General features: G+C 37.4%; 1 protein-coding gene across 4 annotated transcripts in view; it reads left to right on the forward strand.

Annotated features, from left to right (window-relative positions):
• The first annotated feature begins 1,049 nt into the window (after positions 1-1,049).
• Positions 1,050-16,452, forward strand: part of cbfb (core-binding factor subunit beta) — a 43,191-nt gene continuing 27,788 nt past the window's right edge. For 2 of the 4 annotated variants that reach the window (XM_028450872.1, XM_028450873.1), the window contains exons 1-3: positions 1,050-1,307; positions 2,525-2,611; positions 8,986-9,102. In XM_028450872.1, coding sequence (XP_028306673.1) covers positions 1,230-1,307; positions 2,525-2,611; positions 8,986-9,102 — 282 coding nt within the window. In that variant the 5' untranslated portion in view covers positions 1,050-1,229. The remainder of the gene's footprint in view (positions 1,308-2,524; positions 2,612-8,985; positions 9,103-16,452) is intronic. The other 2 variants (XM_028450874.1, XM_028450875.1) reach the window with 1 other exon arrangement.

Genomic DNA, 16,452 nt, shown 5'->3' on the forward strand with positions numbered 1-16,452 from the left:
TCTAATGTTGAAAAGTTTTGTTTAGTTAAAATTACATTTAGCTTTTTACATTAAAAAAAAAAAAGAATTGATAGTTTTGAGCTATTATTATAAAACATCACTGTTGTCTAATCTTTTTCTTTGAGAGCATTGATGGATAATATAATTTGCTCACTCTCTGTCCACTTCTTCACAACTTTTCTTCTCCGTTTCACTTTCAAACATAAGGATCCCACAAAGTCACTAGAGGCGCATGCGCAGTGGCCGACGGTGTGTTATAGTAGTATTATTGTGAATGGGGGGCGGTATTTTGGGTGTACAGTCACAAGAGCGACTCCACGGAGCCAGGAAGTCGAACACTGATGCCTTCAGGTGTTTTAGAAACCATCGTAAATTAGAAACTTTTACTGCCGACGCGCATATCACGAGAAACCTTTACAAATAAGAAGATAAAGATTTGTGGTTATAAATGTGGCGACTGCTTAGAGGGCACATGTCGGTGTGTGTATGTGTTTTATTTTTTTTAATTTTTTAACAGGGTTTATTTGATGATCTGTGAAAACACGGATTAATGTTGGGCTGAATACAAGAATGTATGAATTTGAATTATTTTCTTTTAACATAGGTAAATCAAAATCTTGTCTAAAGAGTTCGATTTGTGACTTTTTAAGTAGTTTATAAGTGGTCGTTTGCTAAGAAAAAAAAAAAACAAGCAATAAAAACCTTTTACGCACGAGTTTTCTGCGCGCGTAATAGCGTGGAAACTTGAAACGTGCAGGTAGATGTGAGACGCAGACAGGGAGAGATCATATGTTGGTAATTTTTTTGTGATCAAACACTTTGACAAAGAAAGGTATGGGGACGAAAAACTGTCTTTTTTTTTGGAGCGGTTCGTTTCATGTGAGCCACAGGAGCGCACTGGAGATATCCGGTCATCAGGAGAGACCCGATCCCAGAGAGGGAGAGAGAGAGAGAGAGAGAGAGAGAGAAAGAGAGAGAGAGAGAGAGAGAGAGAGAGAGAGAGAGAGAGAGAGAGAGAGAGAGAGAGAGAGAGAGAGCACATTGCCACACACACTGGGGAGGAGGAAAAAACGCACAGACACGGAAGAGAAGTGAGCGAAAGAAGAGGCTGAGTGAGTGAGGGACGCACGGCAGTCACGCAGTCTAACTTTTGTCCTGGCTGCTCATTTTGTCCTGTTAGAGAACAAGAAAAAAGTGAAACTCGGGTGTTGAGAAAAGCTTTGGAGAAGATGCCTCGGGTAGTCCCGGACCAGAGGAGCAAGTTTGAGAATGAGGAGTTTTTCCGCAAGTTAAGCAGGGAGTGTGAGGTGAGTGTGTCGCGTCTTAACACACACACACACACGGCGGAAATACAGTGAGGAGAAAACTCTTAAGTTGAATTAGTTTTGACAGTTTTTCATTTTCAAACGTCCATTAGATGATTTTTTTTTTTTTTTAAGTGAAACTTCAAAAAGCGGGGAATGTTTCCCCTTTTATTGGAAATCCATTCATCCATCTTCCAACTACTGTATAGAGAATATTATGACAAAGAGCTGGAATCCATCAAAGCGCATTCAGGGGGGAAACAGAACAGGCTCCAGTCCACGTTCAACCCTACAGGTAGTTCATTTAGATGTTTTAGAACAGGGGTGTCAAACTTCTTTTTAGTTCAGGGGCCAAATATGGACTAGTTTGATCTTAAGTGGGCCGTAGATTTTAGGTGGGGGGGAGAAAGAACAACTTTAACATCATTGTAGTGCCCTAGTTTTCAACATCAGTTCAATTCACTTAAAAAAAAAAAAAAAATCTTGATTTTGCTACCAATTTTTGTGTAATTTGGAGAAATTTTGTAGAATTATTTGTGATAAAAAGTTCTTTTCACAATTTGCAAATACAAATTACTGCATTCATGTGATAAGCCCCTAAAAATATTGTGGAGTTGGTGAATTTGAGATATCTACATCTGGATTATTTGCTAATTTACACAATAATTCATTTTTATCTGCTGCTTTGGGCCGATTTGGATGCTCTAAAGGGCCAGATTTGGCCCCCGGGCCTTGAGTTTGACACTGTTTTAGAACAATATGTGTCTGAGCTTAGAAGCACCTTTATCATCTTCCATTTCAGTCAACTTCAGGATATATGTCATAATATACACTTATTTAATGTTTATTCTTTCTTTCGTCTTTGTTAACGTTTTTTTATTCTTTTATTTAGGATTTTTTTTTCTGTGGCTGTAACATAAGCAATTTCCCTCTGGGATTAATAAAGGAATTCTGATTCTGATTCTGATAATTAATTCTGAGTTATGAGTAAAAAAAGGAAAAAGTTCATAGTTGTGTTTAATGACTGAAGTTTTGTTTTCATGTATTTGAAAAGCATTTCCTAATGTGATTTGTGACTTTTAATCCCTGTGCTGACAGTGACGGATGCTGTTTGACAGACCTGTCATTCTTTCTATTGCCAAACCAAACACACTGTATCTATATTCCAAACATAAAGACAACAATAGTGTTGAAAGACTCTTGTTTTTCTTTTCCCATAGATTAAATATACAGGTTTCAGGGATCGGCCCCATGAGGAGAGACAAGCACGCTTCCAAAATGCCAGCAGGGATGGACGCTCAGAAATTGTAAGTACTAAATGACATATTCCCAATGTCTGCTTTTGTTTTGAGGCAGCAAGAAAAATAGGATTGGAGACTAAAAAAACTTGTTAAACAGAATCTAACGTTGATGATGGTACCATATTATGCAGCATGACTATTAGGAAGATGAAATCAATTTAAAAAAAACTATGACAACAAATTAAAAACTAAATGTTGTAATTAGTCCAGAGAGTAAAACTGACGAAATGAAAACTTCAATGATGTTTTTTATTTGTGCAGCCTGTGTCACATGACTGTTAATGTGCGTGCACATGTTTTTATATGTTGTATAGAGGCAGGAGGGCACATGCGTGTGTTATCAGACATGCAGAGCCACCAAGCTTCCACTTCACACACAGTTTCCTTTCCTTCCACACGCTGCAGGCTTCACTGTGTCTCAGAAACACACAGCAACACATGTTATCACTCTGACACTTTGTGTTTAGAGCAAATGCCGTTAGAGGCTGTAATTTGGAGCCTTGAGTAATGTTGGTACATACAGTCATCCTGCACGAAACTGTCATGTTGAGAGAAGAAGGAATAATGTCATCTTTGTAATTACAAAGTAACTAGTAATTATAAAGGAGTGAATGAACTAATTAAATGCAATCATACACAAGCGATTGGTCACAAGTTTTCAACTAGAATGTAATTTAATGTTAAGCGTTTTTGTTGATTTTAATATAAATTGATTGGTTTTCAATGTAGATTTAGATCCATGCACTTATATCACAAATATCCATTTTAATCATAAATCTGTTTTCTTTTTTTTTGTTGTTTGTTTTTTAACTGCCTCAAATGGCATTTTTTAATGTACCGTTGAATGAAATATATTTTACAACTTTAGAATCATTGAAATAACTCTTTACAAGGATTATGTGTTTATTCTCTGGGGGAGTGAATCTCACTGATTTTAACCCCAAGTGCTTTGTGAGCATATAGAAACATTATTTATGTCATTTTCAAGGTAAGAACAAACTTTTTTTGTTGTTGTTCCATGTGCCCCACATGTCCGTGGTCCACTTTGTAGCCACATGTAAGAAGCAAAACCAAAACACTTAAGCAGCCAAAACATCAGGAAAACACATTCTAATGAGCTTTTACTGTTTTAAACACAGCAGAGAGTTCAGGGGAGCCTTCTTAGACAGTTATTTCACAAAAACAACAGGCTATGTGTTTTATTTTTAAACCTCAGGGGATATACACGAGACATAAAAGGTTGGGAACCACTGCTCTATGAACAGACAGTAAGTCATTTGTTTCACTTCACTTCCACTTCCTGTTCCACTCCGGCTTTAAACTGCCTAAAAAAAAAATCCAGTTTTGAGAGAAATATCTTGAGAATAAGAAGAAGCAGACTTTTGAAACATCTGTGACATAGATCTAATGATAAATACTCATAATCAAGTATCAGATCATATTTCATGTCTTTTTTTAATTGTTCTGTTTGTGATTTATATTGAGATGAATTGTGAAGATAAACAAAAGTTGCAGAAATATTGAAAACACAACCTCCTTTAAAATAAAAAAATTAAAAAAAAAAAACTCAGCAGAAGGCCAATGCGCATAGGACTCGGAGAAATGATCATCTTTGTCATATCTGTGTCTTCGCGACTGAAATGAATATTTTTGTGCACATCCATAACGTACACAACCATATCAGCCCTTTGTTGTTCTGATCAAAAACACACGGCGTAGAGTTGTTGATAACTGTGAAACAAGTCAGGACATGTTGATATTTTCATCAAGTCATCAGACTACACTTTGAGCTGCAAGCTTGATGTTTGATGTAGGAACACACACATAGTCACGCACACACCAGCACGAGCCACACAGTCTACTTTCTTAGTCATCCATAAGATATTATTCACAAACATGGTTTCATCATCGCAGGACGCAGTTACAGTGTTAGTGTGTGTGTGTGTCTGTGTGTGACCGTGTGTGTGCGTGGGCGGTGGTTATGGGGCCGGAGGGGTTGTCTGGATCTAGTTTTACCATTTTATCATGGGATGTCCGTCTGTCCTCGCTGTATTTATAAGCCTTCCTCTGCTGAGAGAATTGATGGCCATGGTTTTAAGGCTTGAATGGCAGCTGTGACATCATGTTGCTGATTTATCTGTCTGCCAGATGCGGCCAAAGAGCTTTTTTTTCTATTTCCGTGGTCAGTGTTGAACAACTATTTGGCATTTTTCACCCAGGAATGTATAAGTTCCCCCGTGCAGTGTGCACAGATGGAATCTGTAGAAACATTTTTTTTTTTTTTTTTTTTTTTACAGCCATTGTTTAGTAATCCTCCCAGGTCAGAGTGTAGTTGTGTGAAATTGAAAAAACATTTTTTACAGAAGATTTTTGACTGTGATCTCAAATGATTGTCAAAATTGGGCAAAAGATATTGAAAAAATATTGAAATAACCATTGAATGAATTACAGTTAAAAATCAGTTTTTGTTTTTGATTAAAAACTAAGGTTTATTGACCTTTTTTTACATTCTGAACAAATTGTCATTTACCAAGTACTGTGTTTGATTAAAAACAACAACATAAAAAGGAGGAAAAAAAAAAGAAATCACAATTTTCCTCTTTATTGATGGTTTTAAATGCAAAGTTAGAGAGAGTTAAATAATTTAATTTAGCTTTTTTCAGAATATTTTTTTTAATATTGTATTCTTAAAAAAGTGCCACCAAAAAGATTTTATTGACTGTAAAACTAAAGTCCATTAAAGTTGTTTAGACCACATATGTCAAACTCAAGGCCCAGGGGCCAAATCCGACCCTTCTGAGTATCTAATTTAGCCCGCAGGAGAAAGTAAAAATGACAGAAAAAACATGTATCATTGTGTAAATATCTCAGTCCCTCCAAATACGGATACAAATTCCCCATGCTTATATCACATGATGGCAATCAATTTTTTTTTTTATCTCAAATTGATTTAAAAAAAAAAAAAAAAAACTGAATTTTTCATATATTTATACCTGGAAGTGCAAACAAGGGTACATTATTGTTGAAATAGCTCTTCTTCCTGCTAAAATCTGTGGCCCACATGAGATCAAACTGGCCCCTGGTTTGGACCATTGTGAGACAGTCCACTTCTACCATACTGATGATGGGATGCTGCAGTTGTAAGGGTTAATCCTACGATTTAAGGACAAATGTTTCGTGTTGGGATGTGATCTCTAGGCACCTCTAAAATGCTGAAGAATAATCTGATAAATGGGACAATAATTCAAAGTAAATTATCTTCAGATCAGCTCATTAGAGATGAGTCGCTTTCTAAACTGGTATTGATTTTCATGCTGCTCCGCTCCTCTCTCTCCCTCTTTCCTCTGATTATTTCATTTCCATGGCTCTGCTTGACTTTATCTTTATTCTTCTTTTTCTTCTTCTGTCTGTTTTTCCTTTCATAAAATCTCCGCCTAAAGTCCCATTCATTGTTTTTACCATTCTTTCCTCCATATGTGTCAGCTTTCTTCTTCTTTTTTTTCTCTCATCTCATACTTTTCTTCCATCTCTCTCCGTTTTCTGCTTCCCTTTTTTCCCTCCTTTTTCCTGCTGCAGTAGTAGGCAGCAAATTAGTATCAGATGGTTGTAATCCAATGCTTCAAATACAACAGAAGTGATGACTCGGGTGTTCTTTGAGCCTTTCCCTCCCCTTTATTTTCTGCCTTTTTTCTCCCAGAGTTTTTCACCCGCTCCTTTTCTTCATTGAATTTTTTTTTTTTTTTTTTTGTTTTGTTTTTTTTTTATTCCTTGTTTTCTCTGATGAGGGACGGATTTGACAGGGTGCATAATTCATATGCTCTCAGCTTCAAGTCGCATCTCTAATGCCCTTAGTATTGATCCGTCTCAGCAAATACATCACACGCGCACATGTACAAAGACAATAGCCACACACACACACACACACACACACACTCGGGTACACTTTTTAAAAAGCAGACATTTTCTAACCAGATTTTCTGCCTCTCTGTAATTCATCGCTTTTCTACTGCCGTGGAGAAATGCACTACATCCTCGTTTGAACATTGATTTTAACTTCATTTGATTCTCCATCATTTGCATGTATGTGCGCAAGCGGACCGCGAGAGAAACCGTTTTCTGTTCGAGAAAGAGGTCGTCTTTAAGAAATTCCCAAAAATGTGGAATCCTACAGATTGTATTTGTGTGATGAGAATAAGTCACTGAGGCGCAAGCAGATAAACCACAGAGAAACACAGAGATATGGCAGCATATAAGAGAGTTTTGAATTTGATTCATAGAAGTTTTCTGAAATTCCTTCAAAAAGCTTTAGCAGAATAAAAGGAAAATGTGCGTATTTTTTTTATTTTAACGATAAACATCTATTTTAAAAGTTCTGTGATTTCTCAAAAAGCTTGGGTTTTTTATGAAGACAGTCTTCTTTTAAAGAAGCGCTTTTGTCAGTTTCAAAGTTTGGTTCTTAAATATAATCAGTAATCTTGGTTTAACACAGGGACAGACCTTTTTTGTTCTAGTTTGTTCCTGCTATTCCCTGCTTCAATTTTATCCGGATTTTGATTTTTGCCGCGTAAACCCAAAAATCAACTTCAGCCATTATTTTGCCGCAACTTTCAGTGAAGTTTAGCAAAGTTTTTCAGGCAAACACAAGAAATCCCAGTAAAAATTAAGTCAAGACACTTCTATGCAAAGTCTATAGGACTCCACATCCCACAATGCAATGCATGACACTTTTCCAAAAGAAGTCAATAAGATCCGCAATTTCATCCTTTTGCATCTTTTTTCGAGCACTGATCTTCGATTTATTTATCTATAACACTTTTACTAAATCTTTATCTGATTAAAAAAATGTCTCCAGCAGCTTTAAGTAATATTTTATAATATTCTACTAAAGACCATTTTTCTGCACCCTTAAAGCTTTATTTTGTAAACAAGGGGTGCAAATGTTAACGCACTTGGTATTTCCACTGATTGTTATTTATTATCCCCCGCCACAAAGTGTGGAAGTGGGATACAGGTTTGAGCTCCGTCCATCCGTCCGAGTTAAAATGGACAGCTTTTCTCAGAAACTGTTTAAGATAGGATAACCACATTTATTGTGTGGCTTCAGGGTATCTATACCTTGATGGAGTTCGAAAATGAGAAGCGTACAATTATTTTTTCTGGAGTTACTGCCCTTGTTTCCGTTGTTTTTACTCTGTTCGAGATTTCTTCAAAGAGGACAGCTTTTCTTAGAAACTGTTTAAGATAGGATAATCAAATTTATTGTGTGGCTTCAGGGTATCAATACCTTGATGGAGTTCGAAATTGAGAAGTGCGCAATTATTTCTTCCGGAGTTATTGCCCTTGTGCCGTTTTTTTTTTACTCTGTTTGAGGTATCTTCAAAGGGGACAGCTTTTCTTAGAACACTTTTAAGATAGTAATTTTATATTCTGATGTGACGATATTTTATGATGTATACATCTAAGTTCTTAGATTTAGGACATTTAGGAAAAGGTTGTGAGTTATAATGACAACCAATCTGGCGGAGGATGTTGATGACTATGTCTTCTTGTTTATTGTTACAAGCAACGCCAAGTAAATAACATTCTTCATATTGTTTTTATGTGTTTGGGGTGAAATGGTGGTGGAATTTTACTTGCAAATTGCCCAATCAACAAAAAGCAGATTATTATGGTCAAATGTTTGGTGAAACCAAACACCAGCTGAAACCTCATCCTGTAGCATAATATTGCAGATGCACAGCAGCGGAGCAGTGGTCAGCATTTATAATGTTATGATAATGTTAGACAATTGCTGGAAATGCATCTGCTGTGGTGCTCACATGCATTCCGGTCAGTCTGAGGGGGAATGTAAATGAGACAGCACCGTGCAGACTGCATCTAGTCCTCCATCTAATCATGCTGTTAAAAAGCAGACTGACCTTTTATGACAGCTGGGCAGCTGTTCCCTGTTAGTTCTTGGATTACATATTGTAATGCTGTTTCACCACTTTAGACTAGAGTTTTACAGTGTTTTATATTTGTAGTAAAGGGAAATATGTTCAACTTTAAGGTTGTGAGAAAAGGTTACATTTTATATTCTTTGAGGCACCTGAAACTCTCCAGGTAGTCAATGCAATGTTTGTTTGTAGATGATTTTTCCCCCCCATTTTCATGTAAATGTATTAATTCTCTAGGAAAAAAAAAGCTATTTATAGCTCACTACCATCACAGGCATTAAACGAATGACTTTTCTGTCACAATGTTTTGTTTGTCAGGTAAATACTACAGCTGACATAAAAATACACAAGTTAGTTGATTTTTCAGTTATTTTTCTGTTTATCTATCTCTTTATTTATTCTTTTTTTTTTACAATTACATACTTCCTGTCTTTTGTTTTGCAGGCCTTCGTGGCAACAGGTACCAACCTCTCTCTCCAGTTTTTCCCAGCCAACTACCATGGTGATCAGAGGCAGGTTCCCACGAGGGAATACGTCGACTTTGAAAGAGAGACAGGAAAGGTAAAATAAGAACTAAATGTCTTTACTACAAATTTTTAAAAAAAAGTCTAAAAAAATATTTGTAGTACAACCTAGTCCGTGAGCAACTTATTGTGGTCTACAAGGTGATATGGTAACTTATTATGATATGAATGACTTTTCTTTTCTATTGTAGATTATTTTCAGTGTTAAATGGTCTGATACATGTTTGTTTTATTGGTAAAAGAGACCCTGGTTCTTCACAGTTTGAGAAAACTGCTTTAACACAAGCCGCTCTCTCTACTCTTTCACCACTAGTTTATAAGGTCATCTGGGCCTGTGTAGGGTGTTCAGAGTGAGCATACAAAGTCAAAGACACGTAACAGGAAACCTATCAAATGTTATTTCTATAATGGTTGCACAAAGGTTTCAAACGTTTCTTTCACTCTGGAACGAATGTTTGAATCAGCATCAACTCCACAAAATTGTGCAACTTTCTTTGTTTAACCTGCAGCTTTCTATGATTCAAAGACTTTTTATTATTATATATATATAAAAAAAGGTGTTATTATATACTAAAAATCACCTTAACTTACCATTTTAAATCGTTTTTGTCAATTTCTTCAACATTTTAGTTGAAAAGCGCCAGGTTGCAGTGTACTTATTTTCCTTTTATTTATTTTTTCATATTCTCAGTTCATTTTTAATGTGCAAAAATTACACAAAAAAAAAAGTCCAAGATGTCCTGAGTGACACTTTATTACTCTTTTGTGATCTCACGTCTCAACGATTCGAGTTGCTCAAACTTGTCTCCTGATTAACACACTTTGAATCCCACCCCAGTCTTGTGTGCTGAATTCACCTGACTTTACTGTGACATTTCACATTGAGCAACTTTGATAGAAATAAAATTGAGAAACATCTCCATCTCTTTTAGCTGCGTTTGCATCCTGTTCCTCTTTTATTTCAAGAAATGAAAACGACATAAAGTAATACAACCATGAACACCGGTCAATTTCTGTGTGGTTATATGTTGACTGTATATTTACATTTATACATATACTGTATGTACTAAGTGTTAGGTTGTGTTTGTTGATATCTATCAGGTAAAATGTCTTGCTCAAGCTAACAACGCTCAACATGGCGCTGATTGATTCAGGGATCAGGTTGACTGCAGCTGCACAAAAGGCCAATTAAACTGATCGATAAATGTGTTATCAGCCTCATTGTTTGCTGAGTTGAGCTTTCAAACCGATTTGTCCCGAGTCCCATTTCCCTTTCTAACCCGGTCGCGGAAGTTGCTTAAAACGCCCATGCAGAAGCTCTTTGACACAAAAACACATTCAAACAACTTTTTAAACTTTGCTGCTTGTTGTCAGGGTGTCACAAACTTCTCACTACAGTGGTCCTGCTATGTTTGTGTGTTTGTTAATTGTCTCCCCTGATATTTAGACCAGAACCTCCTGCGTGAAAAGAGACAAGCTACGGACGCTGACCAGCTGAAATGAATGCCGACTGGCGGCTCATTAAAAATGCATTTTAGGGAATCGATGGGCCTCGATGGCCTGGTCCTGACAGACTAATCTTACACCGTTAATTATTTAACACACATGCCCCGTTTGATGGTAACTGTGCATGCTTATGATGAAATTTCATTCTTTTTTTTCAATTTAATAATTTGCGTGTGCAGGTTTGCGTCGACACCTGGTTGAGATCAGAAGCTTTTATTTTAAAGTGAATCTGATTTAGTTTTTTATACCTACTTGAATCTTTATTTGTCCATAAAGAATACACTCAACAGTTGTTTTTTTTTACTCTCCCTTTTCATTTATAAAAGTGTAGTTGCTGTTTTCCTAAGAACAGTGGATTGTTGCCAGTAGTATTATTATGAAAAAGCGGATAACTGCATGTGAGAGCCTTTTAAGTGAGCACTTTAGCTATAGTCTTTTCTCCTCCATGGCTTCAGCTGCATCCTCTGTTTAATAGCTCACTAACAAACCCCTCACACCCCGCATCGCCTCCACCCTCCCTCCGGACCTCCCTGTAGAGTACAACTGTCAGGCGAAGGTGGGGATTTTGTGTACGTTGCAACTTTTTCTCTTAATTACTGTCAACAGTCCTGCAAACACACACACACATAAACACATTAACACACACTCATAGCCTCTGTTGTCTGGGGGTAGTTGTTTATCTGGGAGAGTGTTGTGCATGTTTCATTGTTTTGCAAAGTTTTACGCACAGAATGAAATGAAACTTCACACGAGACACATGTGGCTACTTTACTGTAAAACAAAAAAAGCAGCTTAGCCAAGATCCTAATGAAAGATTTTTTTTTAAAATGTTCTTTTAGTAAATCTAATTTGCAATGTCTTTAAATTCCATCCTTTTCTTCTTTTTCTTTCCATTTAAAATCAACACCGATGCTGAAAGTCTTTTTCATTCCCACCCTCGTTCCCAAACAAAGATGGTGCCAAACTAAGAGGGTAGCAAAGCCAGTTTAAACGTGGCGGTTGAATTCAAAGTGTGTGCGTTCCGTGTGTTTAAGAGACACACTAACAGAAAAGACTCGAAGCACATACACAGCGTGTGTCTTTGCAGTGGAATGGGAACCAGCTGTGCTGGAGTTTAATTTTACATGTAATGTTAGTTGCTAACTTGCTAAATATGAGCCCTTTCCCTAAGTGCTAACTGTAGCTTCAGAAGCTGGTTTGTAATCTGGCCTCATTTTAGACATCGTATTCGGGCTGGAATTAGTAGCGCAACATATTGTTTTCATAAAGTTTAGTCACAGATACGCACAACTCCAGTCACTTAGCCTGAGACATGCAAGATCAGTTGTCACTGTTCTGATAATGAAGTAGAGTTTGAGTTTCACACTCAGTTATAGTAATCGATGTCATTTATATTATACATCAGTTGTATAGGGTGGCACGATTATGATCACAATGATAATCCCGATTATAATGATGATTATTTATCATATTAGGAAAAAATCTGTGTTTTTATTGTACTACTTTTAAACAAACAATATGTGTTTACAGTGCAAAAGTAAGCTGTAAAACTGAATTATAATAAAATTATAATAAGAATTTAAAATGTAATGAATAAATATGCTGTCACAGAGTGCAGAGCCCGTACTTTAAATGTAAATATTGCCGGCGATAAGGTTAATTTAATTGTGGCAGCCAAAATCACGAGATCACGATTAAAATCTGATTACTTGTGCAGCCCTAGTTGTATATCGGTATTCCTATAAGATAACAGTTATTCATGTCAGTTTTATAAATTGATAAAATCCCTATAGCTGCTAAATATCTCTCTGTGTTTTCTAGATTTTTCTTGTTATCCGTCAGCAATCAGATGCTGAGCAGGGAGTGCTTTAGACAAAAGTTTAATATCATGTCAATGAAAGTCAGAGCTCCAAAGCAATCCACATTTAATTTACAAAGTGACTCACTCGTCTAGTAGTCCATAAACCTCTCTCCTTTACTGCTATCATGTGTTTGAATAAGTATTTGAATCATTTTGTTAGAAAGGCATTCTTAAATGTGCATGTAGTGTCAGTTATGGGGGAACAAATGCTAATGAAAAATGGAAAAAATCATTGTGATGTCTTCTGAAAATAGCAAAAATGAAAAGTTAAGGCAAATTTCTGCAAAGCTCCTTACCAAACCATAAAAAATCAATGAAACAACTAAAAACAAAAGCTCTTACCTTTACTGATGGTGGTAATGATACATGAGTGGCATTGTGTTCAACTTAAACTGGTATTTCTTCCTGTGGTTCCTCCTGGTTCTCTAGGTCATATGGTTAGATATTATTATTAGGGGGCCAAGCCCACAGGGCCTGGGGACTGCGCATGTATGCATGCATGGTTCGTAGGACCAGCAGTGCTAGGAACCCTATTGTAATTGTAAGGACTTTTATTATTTTTCCCTGGTAAAAGTGGTGCTGCAGGCTAAACGGTACAAGGGAGGGCGGTGCCCTTTGGAGGGTGGGTCCAGACCCCGCCACGTACCTTGGACGCAAAAACTCACATATATCCACCAGCAGGTGGTGCTATAACCAAGGTCAACGCGTTTTAGCTCTCAACTCCCACTGTATGTCGCACATTCAAAAACTGCATATCCACATATTCCCTGAATAGCACTGAATCACCTGGTCTTGGCCACGCCCATTTCTGCTCAATTTCTGTTGGTGCAAAATCACAAAAACTGGTTTTAAACTTTTATTTAACTCCTCCTTGGGGTTTGGTTCAATCAGCATGAAACTTGGCACACAGAGTCTTCAGTTAAACCTGATCTAAAGATCTGTAGAGAATTTTGTACGGTCAAACTATGCGCAAATTATTAACGAGTAAAGTTTTCTAGCTCGCTATAAAAACGTGAACTGTTGCATATCTCGGTCAAAATAAATGCTAACAACACCAAATCTAAGATCCTTGGTTGGCATGTGACTGTGGGGGTATGAGCCAAATCTGAATGATTTAGGTCATTAGGGGGCGCTGCAAATGTAGGAAATTTATATCTCCTAAATGGCATAACCGATTTTTACCAAACTTGGTGGGTATGACCTTGGGTCGCTCTTGAGGCCATATCTCGAAGTTGTTTGCAATTGGTCAAGGTGGGCTTGGCTTACCACAACATTAACAACAAACATTTATTTCAGCTGAATTATTATGTTGAGGGCTGTGAAATTTACAGGATACATATAGAAGAACACACAGACCACCCATACCAAAAGAATGTGCCACAAGGTGGCGCTATAATGAATGCAATTACGTATTGGGCTGTAACTTTCACATTTTAAATCACATCTTCATAAACCTTTTATCTACGTGTTCCCTAAATAGTCACATCTTCTGACATAGGCCACGCCCACTCCCACAGCATATTTTTCTTTGTAAGTTACTACACATCGAAAACCTACTTTTTCGAACTCCTCCTGGTGTTTAAGCTCTATATACACCAGACTTTGCACATGCAAAACCCCAGACTCTCCTGATCGCCCCAAGCCCATCATTCTTCGTGACGTACTTCCATGGGCTCCACAAAACCTGGGGTTCCAGTTATTATTATTATTATTATTATTATTATTATTGTTGACCAGTGACGTGCCGTGACCATTAGGGTTGGGTAGGCACGTTGCAAATCAAGACCACCAATGACAATTCCATATGTTTCTGCTGGCAAGTGTTCATTCAATTCAAATCAGTTGTATTTGTATAAAGCAATTTACAACAAAGTCATCTCAATGCGCTTATCATAATAAAAAATTCATAATAAGAAAGAAAAAACCCAACCAGATCCACATGAACAAGCATTTAGCCATCAAACAAAATCAACATCATAAACACCATTAAAGAAACATAAACAATTATTTAATATAGCCTTTATACTCTCCCAACAAGATATATCTCATGACACGGCAGCACATTTGAAAACAGAAAATGACAACAACTCAGAACAGCCTCAGTGAGGAGCTAGAGAACGTAGCAGCAGCGGTCATGTGGCATCTATTCACTAATGTACTGTGAACTTACGTATAGCATTTAGCATAGCGCAGTTACGTGCAAAGGCAGCTCTCTATGCTGCCTTTGCACGTAAATGGTTGTCATCTTGGGGACCTGACTGCGCATGCGCAAACACGTAAAACCACGCAATGGGAACGGAGGCAGAGGAACAACGTGCCTTTGGGAGGGGGCGTGGCCTCCCTCTGCCTTACAGCGGCGTGAAAAAAAAAAAAGAAAAAAGACTGTGCAGCTGTTTCAGGAAATAGCGCTGTTTAGTAATTTGGGCTATGAAACGCACAAAATGCGGACACTTTCAAACTTATAGGTACTGTAGGCTATTGGAAATGGAAAAATAAATAATTTATGATTATATTATAATTAAAACAAATAATCAAAATATCAATTCACCCTTGGGTAGGCACTGCCTAGCTTGTCTACCCTGACGGCACGTCACGGGTCACTAATACAGCCTGGTTCCCAAACTCTGACTGCACATTTCGGTTACTTGTGGCCCAGGTTTTGATTTTTCATTATAGATTTAATGTAATCTGCAAATATGTCATATTTAACTATGTGTAAACCCTAGAATAGAATCATTTAGACATCATTCATTAATGTAACTTACTTCTTAGCTAATGTAGAATGCCTCATAAGCAGAAAAAGGCAAATTTACATTTTAATATGAGGCAGGATGTTTGTTTTACACGCTGTAGCAGGTGATGATGATCTTTTAATGATTCATGTGAGCAGCTGTAGCATCAGTTCAGCCTTTGGGAAGCATGAAACTCAGTCAGAGTTTGGATTAAAAAAAAATCAGGCAAATGGAAAGGAGAGGAGCCTGATACAAAAAGGTAAACAACAGTAGACAAGTTGTAGCAGTTATTTTAAAATAATACGTCTTGGTCCCTTTCAGCACAACATCAGGAACAACATGTAAAAGCTTTCTAATAGGGATAGAAATACAGTAATAGAAGCAAATAAAAGAGTTGCCAACTGCCACAATGTGCTTTTCTTAATTGTTTTTTTGTGTTTATAGGATTAGCAAAACCTTTGAAAACCAAATTCTTTTATCATGAAAATAAAAACAAGAAGAGGGATAAATGTGAGGATAGAGAACGGTTTGTGGAGCGCTGACCAACATCAAAGTTAAAAGGTTAAGATGTCACTCACACACCTTCTAAAATCACTTCTTATCTTACTTTTCCTCTAACCTTTGATTTATTCATTAGCTCTCAGGTCTCTGTTGTCCTATCACCATGCCTGTGTGTGTGTGTGTGTGTGTGTGTGTGTGTGTGCGTGTGTGTGCGCGTGTGTGTGTGTGTTGTATTATATTACCGTCTGAACGGAAGCTGTGCCATCGGTGCGTGACTTGTCAGTGACATCATCAAAGCCAGACCACTAATTGGTTCCCTCTGCTACTACTTCTGTGCGCCTGTGTGTGTGTGTGTGTGTGTGTGTGTGTGTGTGTACATTTGAATGGACCGAGATTCATTTGCATCAATTCACAGTAAGTTAACTTTCAAATGAAGTTCACAGACGGACATACACACGCAAGCACGCACGCTAACACACACCCACGCACACACACACACACAGAATTCACACAGACTGCCCGCCTCCTCCCACAGTGTATCAAATTTCCTGCTTCAGGCCTTGGAAGATCGTTGACCACGCCCACTGCCACAATGCACCATCCTCTCTGATGTCCTCTGCTAATGTGCTCTTTGTGTGTCTGTCCTTCACTGCTTTATGTCAGCATCATGATTTTTGTGTCAGAGCAAATCTTACTGCACACATGGTGACCCAGAGACAGAAAGGAAGGTTTGTGGTAAAATCCACCAGGACTGTCAGCTCCATGTACTAGTTTTTCTGTTGATGTA

This window comes from Gouania willdenowi, chromosome 6, assembly GCF_900634775.1.
Source record: "Gouania willdenowi chromosome 6, fGouWil2.1, whole genome shotgun sequence".
Lineage (NCBI taxonomy): Eukaryota > Metazoa > Chordata > Actinopteri > Blenniiformes > Gobiesocidae > Gouania > Gouania willdenowi.